The sequence below is a fragment of the Dendropsophus ebraccatus genome, chromosome 7, assembly GCF_027789765.1.
Source record: "Dendropsophus ebraccatus isolate aDenEbr1 chromosome 7, aDenEbr1.pat, whole genome shotgun sequence".
NCBI classification, from domain to species: Eukaryota; Metazoa; Chordata; class Amphibia; order Anura; family Hylidae; genus Dendropsophus; species Dendropsophus ebraccatus.
Genome location: NC_091460.1, coordinates 22,717,504 through 22,730,991, shown reverse-complemented (window position 1 = coordinate 22,730,991; position 13,488 = coordinate 22,717,504). Strand labels below are relative to the sequence as shown.

Sequence of the window (13,488 nt, the reverse complement as noted above, 5' to 3'; positions counted from 1 at the left end):
GCTACAGGTGCACAGGACCTCCACCAACTCTATACTACAAGTATACAGGACCTCCACCAACTCAATACTACAGGTATACATGACCCCAAAACTTTACAGTACAGGTATACAGGACCTCCACCAACTATATACTACAGAACACTACAGGTATACAGGACCCCAAAACTATACACTACAGGTATACAGGACCTCCACAAACTATACATTACAGGTATACAAGACCCCAAAAGTATACACTACAGGTATACAGAACCTCCATCAACTATATACTACAGGTACACAGGACCCCGAACTATACACTATAGGTATACAGGAACCCAAAACTATACACTACAGGTATGCAGTACCCCCACCAACTCTATACTACAGGTATAAAGGATTCCAAACTATACATTACAGGTATACAGGACCCCAAAACTATACACTATAGGTATACAGGAACTCCACCAACTACACACTACAGGTATACAGGACCCCCGAACTATATACTTCAGGTATGCAAGATCTCCACCAACTCTATACTACAGGTATACAGAACCTCCACCAACTCTATACTACAGGTATACAGGACCCCAAACTATACATTACAAGTATACAGGAACTCCACCAACTATATACTACAGGTATACAGCCCCTCCACCAACTTTATACTACAGCTATACAGGACCCCCAAACTTCACACTACAAGTATACAGGACCCCAGAACTACAGGTATACAAGACCTTTACCAACTATACACTTCAGGTATCCAGGACCCTCAAACTATAAACTACAGGTATAGAAGTCCTCCACCAACTATACAATACATTACAGGAATACAGCACCTTCACCAACTATATATTACAGGTATACATGACCCCCAACTATACAGTACAGGTATACAGGACCTCTACCAGCTATATACTGCAGATATACAGTACTTCCCAAACTATACAGTACAGGTATACAGCCCCTTCCCCCCAATTATACACTGCTGGTATACAGGACCTCCCCCAACTATACACTACAGGTATACAGCCCCCTCAACTACACACTACAGGTATACAGGACCCCCTCAACTAAACACTGCAGGTATACAGCCCCCCAACTACACACTACAGGTATACAGTCCCCCCCCCCCAACTATACACTACAGGTATACAGGACGGATGTTTGAAGTTTTTAGTTTATTTCTAATGTGCATAAGCTACAATTTACATAAACAATGCAGAACTGTCGGGTATATAGGGGCATATAGGGCTACTGGTGATTTTCCTTTAAACAAAAAAAAAACAAAAAAACAAGGACATAGATTGGCCTCCTGGGCACCTTAGAATAAATCTAATTAACACACTATATGCCCGGACAGCGCCGGGTAAATTTTCAAATACATCATATCGACGTATCTATATGACTTTTAATGTACTTTTAATAGAAAACCAATTTTTCTTATGTGGAGTTCCCCTTTAAGCAGCTTAAGTATAGAAATTCACTGATATTTCATTCAGATTGATTTTTCTTTTTTCTTTTTGTTTTTTTTTAAAGAAAATATGTTAGACACACAGGACCCTTTCAAAGGAACACAAAAAAAAGTCTTTCTTGGCAAAGACTTTAGTCAAAAGTGAAAAGCAGATTGAGAGAAGGAGAGTCACCTAGTGGGCGAGACTTCAGTGCTTTCCTCTTGAGGAAGGAGTAATTTTTGATAAATGATTAACACATATGTTATAAATACCGTTGTTTCCTGATATCTGTGGAAGAAACTCAATTGTTCCCTCTTTTCTTTTCAAATATCTTTTATTGTTTAACAAGCAGTTTAACAAGTAGGGAATTGTAGGGAATTGGTATTGTTTAACAAGTAAGGAAGTTGTTTTAAAAGTTAGCAGCCAAAGATGTCTGGGTACTAAGCTATACAGATGAGACCTGACCGGATGAAGTCTTCATGGCAGTCTGGGCCGTATTTAGAAGAAAAGGAAATCAAATAATTCATAACTAAGAATTCAACTTATAGTTAGTTGATGTAACTGTAAATGAGTCTATAGATGGTCTGTAGAGACTGTGTAGTATTTTTTAAGATGCGTCTCTGTAGCTGTAAAATTATCTTACCTGGTTTAGGGGCCCATTAAGGTATTTTTTTCCCACCCCCTTCTGTGCTGAACTCTTTGCATTGCCTCTGCCTATGTGTATACATACTTTTGTATTTAATTGTGGTTTTACAAAAATAACGTAACATTTAGGGAAAAATATAAAACCCAAAAGTCCAGCACCTGAAGTCAAGATAGAGAAAATTTCCACAGCCACCATGTTTTTTCCTTTGGTGCTAAGATAAGAAGGGACCATAGTAATCCAGACACTACAGAACACCAGCATACTAAATGTGATGTACTTGGCTTCATTAAAACGATCGGGTAATGTTCTAGCCAAATAAGCTACAGTAAAACTAACAGCTGCCAGGACAAATAAGTAACCTAGAACAGCAAAGAAACCAACTTGAGACCCTTCATTGCACTGAATGATTACTTTCCTGTGATAGGAATGGGTGTCCTGCTCCAGGTATGGGGGAGAAAAGTACAGCCAAATAATGCTGATAATAACCTCAATGGATGAGGCCAACGCAACTATAGAGTTGGACACTTTCACCCCAATCAGTTTTTTCCATCGACTTCCAGGTCTGGATATTCTAAAAGCCATATAGACCATGATGGTTTTGGCCAAAACAGAAGATACCGAGATGGAGAAGATGATGCCAAAAACTATTTGCCGTAATTTGCAGGTTTTATCGACAGGACGACCAATAAATAAGAAGACACACAGGAAGCACAATGACAGCGAGATGAGGAGGATGAAGCTCAGGGTCTTGTTATTTGCCTTCACAATGGGGGAATCTTTATGTGACACAAAAATTCCTAATATCAGAATAGATATTGTCCAGAACAGAACAGCAATGGAGGATAGAGCTATGGAGAGTCCATCAGAGAAGGAGAGGAAGTCTTCAAGTTTGGGAAAACATTGATCACTTTTACTGCTCGACCATTCAGTATCCAAACACTTAATACAATTTTCACTATCTGGAAGGAAAGAATAAGATTTTAATGGGCATTTTTTACTAAAATACTGATAGAAAATATATTTGTTTTCATTACTTTAAGAACCTTCTTCCATATAGTTTTGTACAAAATACAGAAAATACAGAATGCAGAAATAAGTTCCTCCTAAGCTCCGGCCTTTGCTAGTGATGAAGCTCCTTTAAAACAACTCTGTACCCACAATCTGCACACCCAAAACCGCTTGCACCTTCAGATAGCTGGTTTTAATCCAAGATCTGTCCTGGGGTACTTTCGGCAGGTGATGCAGTTATTGTCCTAAAAAACAACTTTTAAACTTGCAGCCCTGTGTCAAACTGGCGTGGCCTAGAGTGTCTGTGCATTAGGCTGGCACAACCTCTCTGTCCCTCCTCCCCACCCTCTTCATCATTAGGGATGCTCCAGGCAGGTATTCTCCTATTCATCACCTGTGAGAACACGGCACATGGGTTGGATCGTTAAGTCACCTGTGCAGTTTTCACTGCAGAGGAATAGGAAAAATTCTACCAGTGGCATTCCTACTGATTTAGAGGGTGCGGAGGAGGGATGGAGAGGTGGTGCAAAGTTAGGGCACAGATACTCTAGGTCACGGCAGTTTGACACAGGGCTGCAAGTTTAGAAGTTGTTTTTTATGACTATTACTGCATCACCTGCCGAACGGACCCCAGGACAGATTTGGATTAAAATCAGCTATCCGAAGGTACAAATGGTTTTGTGGAAACGGATTGTGGGTACAGAGCTGCTTAAAGGACAGCTCCCGGGGGAACCCCCCCCCAAAAAAAACAAAAACAAAGACACACACAGACACCATAATCACCATCCCTCCGGTGACGATCGCCACTCCATTCGCCCGCCGTCCGCCTCACCGTCACCGCCGTCCGCCGTCCAGCGATGTCTCTGATTTCCGGGTCCTGGGGATGGAAAAGGCTGCCAGTGCGCTTGCACACCGGCAGCCTTTTCATTGGCTGGAGCGCATCACATGGCTTCCAGCAACCTCAGCCAATCAGGGCTGACGAAGCTGGAAGCCATGTGATGCACTCCAGCCAATGAAAAGGCTGCTGGTGCGCATGTGCACCAGCAGCCTTTTCCGTCCCATTCACTCTCTATGAAGACGCCAAGGAGGAAGAAGACCCGGACCGCCCCCCGGCTCTGACGTCGTCGTCACCAGATTCCGCCCGGGAGAAGAGGACCGTGACGATCATAATAGGTAATGTATATATTCTTTAACTTCCGGGCGGGGGGGGGTCGGGGGTCCGAAAGTGGGGGAAGGGGGCCAGACCAGGTATTTAACCACATTACAAAGTTATATAACTTTGTAATGTGTGTTAAATAAGCTAAAAAAAAATTTCGTGGGAGTTGTCCTTTAAAGTGTCTCTCTGCCAGTAAGCCATCTGTTCAGAAGCATTTTACCTTAGCTCTGCCAAAGAAGTCTGTTCTACTGTAGTTCTTCTGCTTTTCAAAAAATCTGCCACTCTGCGTCGTTCGTAGTGAACCACGGCATTGTGTGGAGTAAATAGACACCCACAAGTTGTGTCCAGTGTACACTAAAGGAATATCTACTGAAAATCTGTATTTCATCTTCAAAAGAGGAAGGCATGGTAGGCACTCACCCAATTCAGGAAGGGGGAATAGTTGGTGGTAAGGGCACTTGCATTCCGGCTCTTAGCAAGTACTGCTTGTAGATGAAAGCAAACAATGTAATTAAGCAATCTTTCACAACTCCATTGCAAGATCCTTTTGGGGGAGGCTCCTATCTCCTAGGGGACACCAATCTATACATGGTGGGCACATGGATACATATAGGTGAATTACTACCTTCTAAAGAAGGCACCTTTTTAACAGCTAGGGTGGGGGGCATTTACCTACTGAAGACAACTGTGCACTTTTTGGGCAAATATCTCCACCACGGGGGAACAGAAACCTAAAAAGGGCACCTGTATTCCAAAGGGGGTGTTAATAACATTTGGGTGAGGTAAAGATGATATGAGTCATGGATGTATGAAGTTATCAAGGTGGTCTTGGCAATATGGAGAAGAAAAAGAAAGAATGTCTGCAGTTTTAGTATCTATATGACTATCTGTCCAGGGCACCAAAATACTTTGTTTCGGTCCTGCATCACTGAGAGTAGAAGATACATGTTAGTGTATTTTCAACATAACATTTTTATTACCCATCTGATGAATGCCTGCCTCTTCTGTTGCCCCAGTAAGCATATACACATAAAGAGATAGGCATTCCTTTCATGTCTAGCAGCCTATTGATCAATTAGCAGATCAGGAGGCTCCACCTCCCTGCTATGGAAACACATGCAAACAACGGAGAATCAGGAAAAGAAGAAAAAACACATGAAAATAACTAACAAGATATTCTGCACAATGTTTTTTCATTATAATTTTTTTTAATTTTTAGTTAACTTTGTATTACCAGTTAAATTTGATATTTCTCCTTCTGGACAAACAACACAGTCATAACAGCAGATTTGTTTTTTGTCATTCTTGAGCTTTCTGCTCCCAATGGGACAATTTTCTGAGCATTGTGATCTTGGTATCTGTAAAAACAAACAAACAAACAAACATAACTTTTATTTTAATGAGTATCTGCAATTAACAAAAAAAAAAATCTTGAAATGTCAAAGTGATGTGGCTGTGGTCTGACAATTCAACCAATTAGGAGAACCTGACAGTGTGGTCTCTTGTGACACAGCATGGTCTCTCCTAGCACAGTGTGGTCTCTCCCGGCTCTTTGCCAGCTGAATGTGTGACTTCTCTTAGGTCATTCTTCTGATTGATCGCTGTCTAAATACTCTGACCACGAACGATCAAAACTTTTGACATAAAAAGATTTTTTTTTTTATTATTGCAGTGCCCATTTTACATATGGATTGTGTTGATCTCTGTCAGCAATCAAGTTTGAATCACTCCCCTTTCCCTATTTTTCAAATAAATAAATACTATCAAACACATTTGGTATGGTCACATTCAGAATTGCCTAAAATATTAAATTACACTCATGACCTTGCTCGGTAAATGGCATAAGCACACATAAAAATAAAAATAAGTAAATAAAGGGGGGATGATAATTTTGGTCATACAAAAATGTGTTTTTAAAAAAGAGCAATAAAAAAATAAAAAAAAAACAGCAACATAAAACTTTTGTCCTGCCATAGAGACATGTCAAAGTTTTTGATTGGACTGGATGTTAAAACTAGAGATGAGCAAACCAAACCTGCCAAATCCGGATTCGTTTTGAACTTGTTACTGAACAAAGATTGGAAAGTTGGTAGCACTCATGTAAGAAAAACAAAAAATAAATATATTCTCGCCTTTCTGAATTCCCCTGGTGTCTCCTGGTGGCACTGTGGTGCCGTCCCAGCGTCTTCTGTGGTGAAGACCCGCTCAGCCAATCACAGGCTGCCTAGGGTGGGGCAGCACCGGGGCCTGTGATTGGCTGAGCAAGCTATCACTCTTGTCTCTAAAGTGATAACCCGCTCAGCCAATAAAAGACCTTTCCTAATCAGCCTGTGATTTGCTGAGCAGGCCTTCACTGTAGAAGATGCTGGGATGGGACCAGAGAAGATGGACCCCAAGGGAGCGCCGACATGTAAGTTTAAGTAGCTGCCTTTAGAAACCAAATTAAAACAGCTGAATACCTGCAGGTGTTTAGCTGTTTTAATGCGGCTTGTTAAAGCTCGTTTCGGCACAAACCAGAACTTTACATTGAAGTTCAGTGAACCAACCAAACTTTTGAAAGGATCGCTCATCTCTTGTTTAGACCATGACTGATCTGCAGATTGCTTCTTTTCCCATATCACTGCAATGATCGTAGAGACAAGGAGAGAAGTCCTGAGCCAATTGCTTCTCTAGGTGTATTCTAACACTCAGTAGGGATTTAACCCCTAGACGACCTAGGGCGTAGCAGTACGCCCTCAAAGTCTTTGCCCAGACGACCGAGGGCGTACCGGTACGCCCTGACCTATAAAGCGTGCTACGGAGCAGAGCGTGCTTCATAGGAGGTGGGGGCCAGCTGCAGTGAGCAGCCAGCACCTCACCATTAATGACAGGCTACAGAGATCACGCTGCAGCGTGTCATTAACCCCTTAAACGGCGTTTAAGTGTAGGTGACAGTTAATAAAGAATTATCAAAACGTCCGATCTTCACAAATATGGTATTAATAAAAACAAGAGTTCATGGCGGAAACAATGACACCCCATACAGCCCCATAGGTGAAAAAAAGAAAACACCGTTATAAGCGTCCCAATAGGGCCATTTTATTAATAATTAATTGCAAAAAAAAGTATTTCATTAAAAAATATATATAACATTAGAAAATCTGTGTAAACCTGCATATTGTTGTGTTCGGACTGACCTATAGAATAAAGATGTTATGTCGCTTTTACTGTATAGTGCATTACATACATACAGGAACCCCCCCAAACGTTACCATATTGCATTCTTCATTACGATTTCACCAATTTATATCTTCATAAATAATAATTTTGGGGTTCCATCATACATGTTATGGTAGAATGAAAGACGCCATTACAAAGTACAACTATTCCTGTAAAAAATAAGCCCTTACATGGCTTGTAAACTGAAAGTGCTAGAGCTCTTAGAAGGGGAGGAGGAAAGAACGAAAATGCAAAAATGAAAATTTGTGTGGTCGACTGGGTCATTTTGGGCCTGGTCCTCAAAGGGTTAATGGGCATGTTCTGTTGCGCCTCTATGACATATCAAAGGTTTATTAAAGCCATAAGGAGAATATTGCACAATATCAATAAACAGTTGCTCCAGCCTATTACTTGCTCTAAGGCTATGTTCACATGGCGTAAGAGGCCGGCTGTTCCGTGAAGGTCTCTGTAAAGATCTTCCCAGCCAGGACTGCAGTACCCGACGAATGATCTTTATTGCAGAAGAGTTCTGATGTGGGCGCATCCGTTCGCGCCCGCATCAGAACTCCCCACTGCACACTATGAAGCAAGCTTGCTTCATAGTGTGCACTGACATGGGTTCCTGCGGCCGCTATTCACTGAATAGCGGCCGCAGAAAACTGACATGTCAGTTCTGTGCGGCACCGGGAGGGATCCCGGCACATACACATAGTATACGCTCCGGCCAGGATCCCATAGAAAGCTATGAACGTATTTTTTCGTAACTACAGCCGTAGAAATACGAAAAAATATGTTGTGTGAACATAGCCTAATACTGTTCAAATAGTAAGATTGCCCAGCACTTTCCATGTGCTCCACACACAGCACAGGCAGCCCAGACCTTATTTATATATGGGGCCATTATACAAAAGTCAGCTGCTATATCTAATAAAACAATCTGATCAATTTCAGATCTTCTATTGTCTTTAATGTCTTACCGTCTTATTCTTCCAGACTATCTTAGTTGTATGGATTAAAAGCTGCTCAGCTAGTGGGGCCCAGGGGGTAAAGGAGCCCACATGTCTGTATAGGGAATATGTATTTTCTGTCGATATCCAGTTATAAATATTGAATATTGTATTTATTGCTCCTCTCTCGTCATAATATTTCCTCTTCCCTGACTGATCCTTGTATTCAAATTCTTTCAAATATTTGTTTAACTTTCAAAAAGAAAGAGAGAGAGAGAGAGAGAGAGAGAGAGAGAGAGAGAGAGAGAGAAGGTTCAGAATAGTTAGAAAATAAACTTTTCCTGTTACAATACAGTGAGCTCTGAGCCTGACCTATGTGGCTCCACTGACATATATTAAAAACCTACAGCTGCTTCCACTTTGCCTGTTTGAAGAACCTTGTAAATGCATAGAACATTGTGAATTACAATCAAATGTGTAGGAGAGAGTGAGAGAGAGCCTGGAGCTGTAACGTTAATTTATAATTTCACCCTTATCATAGTTATTATTAGTTAAAAATAAATAAATAAATAAATAAATAAAAAATATTATAACACCTGGATTATAACACCTACATCCAAACTGGAGACAAGAGCGGGGCTGTGTCTAGAAGAAAGTGGCCCTGTTTCTGTAGTGCTGGTTAACCCCTTTAACAAAGAGTCATGTGGTGTTCATTGGTCTTCCGTATCCAATACAAAAACTAACAATATCAGCTCAACCAAAGGTACTGTTGCAGTATTCAGATATCATTTCTCACTTCATCTCCAAAATCTTGCTTCCCTTTCAACTCCAGTAATCAAACTAACTCTCTACCTGGGACTCTTTGGCACTTTGGTCAGTCTTCTGGAATGTCTCCCCCATTCTCCAGATCTGGGGGGACGGGATTTGGACCCTAACCAGTCAGTATGTTATTGCCTATCCTGTGCAAACTTTAAAGCAAATGTACCATTAGTTCTGCATATGAATAGAAGTGCGCCGTTGCCGGGAAACCAGTGCCACGGTCCTTTTTTTTAAACTGTGACCTTGATTCTTGGGTACGGTGTCATTCTATACCTGGGCACCGGCCAGGCGAGAAGCACTGGAGGTGGGCTGGCCCACCGCAAGTGGGAGGAAACACCCTCCCCTCTATGAAGCTGCTCCATTGGAATCAACATCATAGAGCTACATCACAGAGAGGCAGGGTTCCTCCCATTGTGCCCCCTGTTCTATTCATATGCAAAACTTAAAGCAAATGCACTGATGGTCCATTTGCTTTAAACATAGAAGATTGTCGGCAGAAGAAGACCACTTGGTCCATCTAGTCTGCCCTTTTAGTATTTCTACCGACAATCTTCTCCCTTCTTCTACTTCTTCTAACATCATCACTCAATAGTGTAATACAAATCCAGGATGCAAGACCACTAGATAATTTTACAGCTTTAATGATGCCTTTTTTGCACAAACCCTGTGAAGCCACATGCAAAGTAACACAACTTTATAGATTTTCTTATATCATTCAGTTAGTCACAAGTTCTGGACTCTGTGTCTATCCTGTCTATTCTCTAGTTTTATATCTCAACCCAGGGAAAACAATTCTACCAATTGTCCCGCTATTTTCAACAGGCCTCTCTCCCTATCCACAGCCATATTAAAGATTACAGAATTTTTTTGAATATATTTTCCTATGAGCTCAGCTATTTGTATTGTACCTTATTTCTATATCTAGATCTTTTCCTATATTTGGTAAAAACTTCTCTTCCTAGAGATGTATGCATAGCATGAAGTGCATAAGCCATGGTTATTAATGCATAGTATACAATAGGAAAACCATCATGGAATAGAATGAGAGGGAATTCTGTGATATTTTCTTTTCCTGAACATTTCTTTAATTTTAATAATTGTTTATCTTTGATATTAGCCTTATTTGGTACCCAGCAATCAAAATATATAATCCACAGATCCTCAAGCCATTTATCATCTGGATAATTTGAAGGATGGATGTTCAGTAGAAAAAGTTTCATGTTGTTCCTATTGTATGGATCTCTCATAAGTTCCTGATCACTGCTAGGTTCTAGATCATAATTCATAAATGACAAAAATCCCAAGGAACAGTTAAAAGCCTTAAAATATGTTTGTAGTGTCTCAATGTTTGTGAACCAGTTGGGTGGCAAGAGAAAAGTCTTTGTATTCAGAACATTATCAGGTAACTCAAGGATTCCCGTCATAAAGTAAAAATAAGTTCCACAAACAATAATGATACTAGCGGAGGAGTCTGAGATGATCTTCTTGCTATTTTCATTCATGGGTCTCATATTTTTGACATTTAAAATAGACTCAAAACAGACTTTCACTGTAAACTCAATACAGACACCATGACTATTAAGAACTGAGGACAGAGCTTGGCTTTCTTTGTCTCCACTGTCATCGTCACTAGTGATAATCCCCACCCAGTTCCATGAAAAATGCTTCAGTACTGATAACACAGCAGAAACGAAGACATGTTCACTATGTGCAGTACGGAAGAGATATGGATACAAGACTCTGTCACCAAGCATCGGATCTGTAGCTCCATAACTGATCTAGAGGGAAAGTTACGTAAACGTTTAAGTTCCATGATACCAATTCCAATCTTGGCCATTTATGCCATACCCAGAGACTGTTCCATTAACCCCTAGACGACCTAGGGCGTACCGGTACGCCCTGGAAGTCTGTGCCCAGACGACCTAGGGCGTAACGGTACATCCTGACCTATGAAGTGCGCTCTGGAGCAGAGAGCAGTTCGTAGAAGGTGGGGGCCAGCTGCAGTCAGCAGCCGGGCCCTCACCGTTAATGACAGGCTGCAGAGATCGCGCTGCAGTGTGTCATTAACCCCTTAAACGCTACGTTTAAGTATAAGTGACAGGGGCCGTCCCCTGTAACAAAAAATCATTTTTATCATTTTAAGTGAAAATCATTACAAAGTACAACTACTCCTGTAAAAAAACAAGCCCTTACATGGCCCTGTAGATAGAAAACTGAAAGTGCTAGATCTCTTAGAAGGGGAGGTGGAAAAAAACAAAAACGCAAAAATGAAAATTTGCGTGGTTCACTGGGTCATTTTGGGCTTGGTCCTCAAGGGGTTAAGGGAGGTGTAGCATAAGAGAAAATTTCTGGCTCAGTGGAGACCAACTGAAAGTTTTTTTTAATGGCAACTCATTCAATGTCTGAATCAAGTGGCACTTCAATTCTAGATATTGCAACTGTTCCAGAAATAGGGTACTCTAACATCTGATTGCTTCCACAAAAATGTAGGTCTCAGACTACAATTGTATAAAACTTGATTGGCGCCACTGAGCAGATTCTATTATAGCTGCCCATTCCTCATAGCGCCGCCTGGTTCCTGAAATCGCCTTGTTTTGTAAAAATGCATATGTTTGCTGTTAGTTAGTTAGTTCGTTAGTTAGTTAGTTTGGTCCACTGAAGGCCCCCCCAGTGCAATGATATCCTCTCCTCCTCTCAGTAGAACTCCACCTTCAGAATCAAGTCTTGCTGAATCACTGGAGGGAGGGGATATCAGTACGCTTGGGTTGTTGAATCTGCCTCCAATGCACCAAACTAGTCTATTTGCATAGTTACAACACAGAAAGGATAACAGGAACTGGGTGGTGGTATGAAGTGTGAATGGCGTCTTTGAAATATGTTCAGAGTCGCCAATCAGGTTGTATAGAAACCTTTATTTAGTAATTTTTGTGGTACATGTGCTGTTACCTCTGTCTGTGTCCAGAAAACGTTTTGGTGATTTGCTAATCTGGATATTTCCTGTCACAGACAGAGATAAGCACTAAAAGGCTTGAGTTATTTAAAGGAGAAGTCTGGCAAAAATAAAAGATTCCAGCAGGCAGGGGCGGGGTAACACTATAAACAAGTGCTACTTACCTCTCCCTGTGCCCCCAAAGTGCCACGTCACAGGCCCCCAGACCACTCATTTTCCCCCAAGTTCTGATGTTGACACTACTGAGGGGGGATACACGACCCGGCTGATGGGTTGCCCGCTCAATCTGGACTTAAAAATATTCTTTTCCAGAGTACCCCTTTAAGCTAAACTACAGGCTATACCCTTGGTAAAATGCTACAAACATCCCAATCTGCTGAAAATATTTCAAGGGGCTGTGTAACTCCACATATTGATGGTCAATCCTCAGAGTAGGCTATCATTATATGATCAGCGCTAATCACTTTAAAAGGAAACTAATCATAAGGATTTTGGGTTCTGAGTTATAATAATGATGTTCTGAAGCTGCTCGATTGTTGCCTTTGGCTCCCAGAAAATGTAGTTTTATTTCTTCTCTCACTCTATGCAAATCAGTGCTAACTAGTCATGTGGGGGTGTCTCTCCCTCAACAAGTCATAATTTCTGAGCTGTAGTCACTCCCCTCCTCTCTGTAATCCCACCTCTTTGGGCTTGATTCGCCGCCCAGGGGCCTGCTACATCATCATTTATAGGCAGGATTACAGTATGGAGAGGAGTGATTACAGCCCGGGAGCCGTGACTTTCTCCATTGTGCCACCTTTACTCCTTCTTGGCTACTTTATATATCCCAACACTTATATTCCACCGTAGGACATACTTCCCCACTTCAAATAACTAGTTAGTGCTACAAAGAATGCTAGGGGACAAAGGGAGATGGGTCTAGCTCAGCACAGACTAACAACAAAACCTCCAAATTTATACAGTTGAAAACCCAAGTGTATCTATATAAAATTACTTTTTATTGATCTTTCATTAAAATACAACATAATGATAAAAGAAGAAAAAAATCAGAACTGGATTGGCAGAGCACATGGGCTGACATCCATGGGCAACTATCTAGTACATAGCAACAATATAATTTGTTACAGGTAAAGGAGGTTACATCCTGGGGGCAAACATCATACAGCCTCCCATTCATATAAACAAGAAAGGAAAAAAATGGTAACATTAGAAGAACATACTGTACGTATTAGTATACGAAGTTCATTACCTCATGGATGTCAATACACAGAAGCCCAGTGCAATGCGCCCCGACGTACGTTTCGGCTGAACACCCTTATCGTAGG

At 41.2% G+C, this 13,488-nt stretch overlaps 1 protein-coding gene across 1 annotated transcript; it reads right to left on the bottom strand.

The window, feature by feature from the left end:
* Positions 1–1,590: 1,590 nt before the first annotated feature.
* LOC138796499 (vomeronasal type-2 receptor 26-like) lies at positions 1,591–11,154 on the bottom strand. Its single transcript, XM_069976104.1, has 6 exons — positions 11,104–11,154; positions 10,122–10,991; positions 8,425–8,646; positions 5,484–5,607; positions 2,083–3,044; positions 1,591–1,659 (listed from the first exon to the last, which is right to left on the bottom strand). Exons 1-6 carry the CDS (start codon positions 11,152–11,154, stop codon positions 1,591–1,593), a joined length of 2,298 nt encoding a protein of 765 aa, XP_069832205.1.
* Between the last annotated feature and the right edge of the window lie 2,334 nt (positions 11,155–13,488).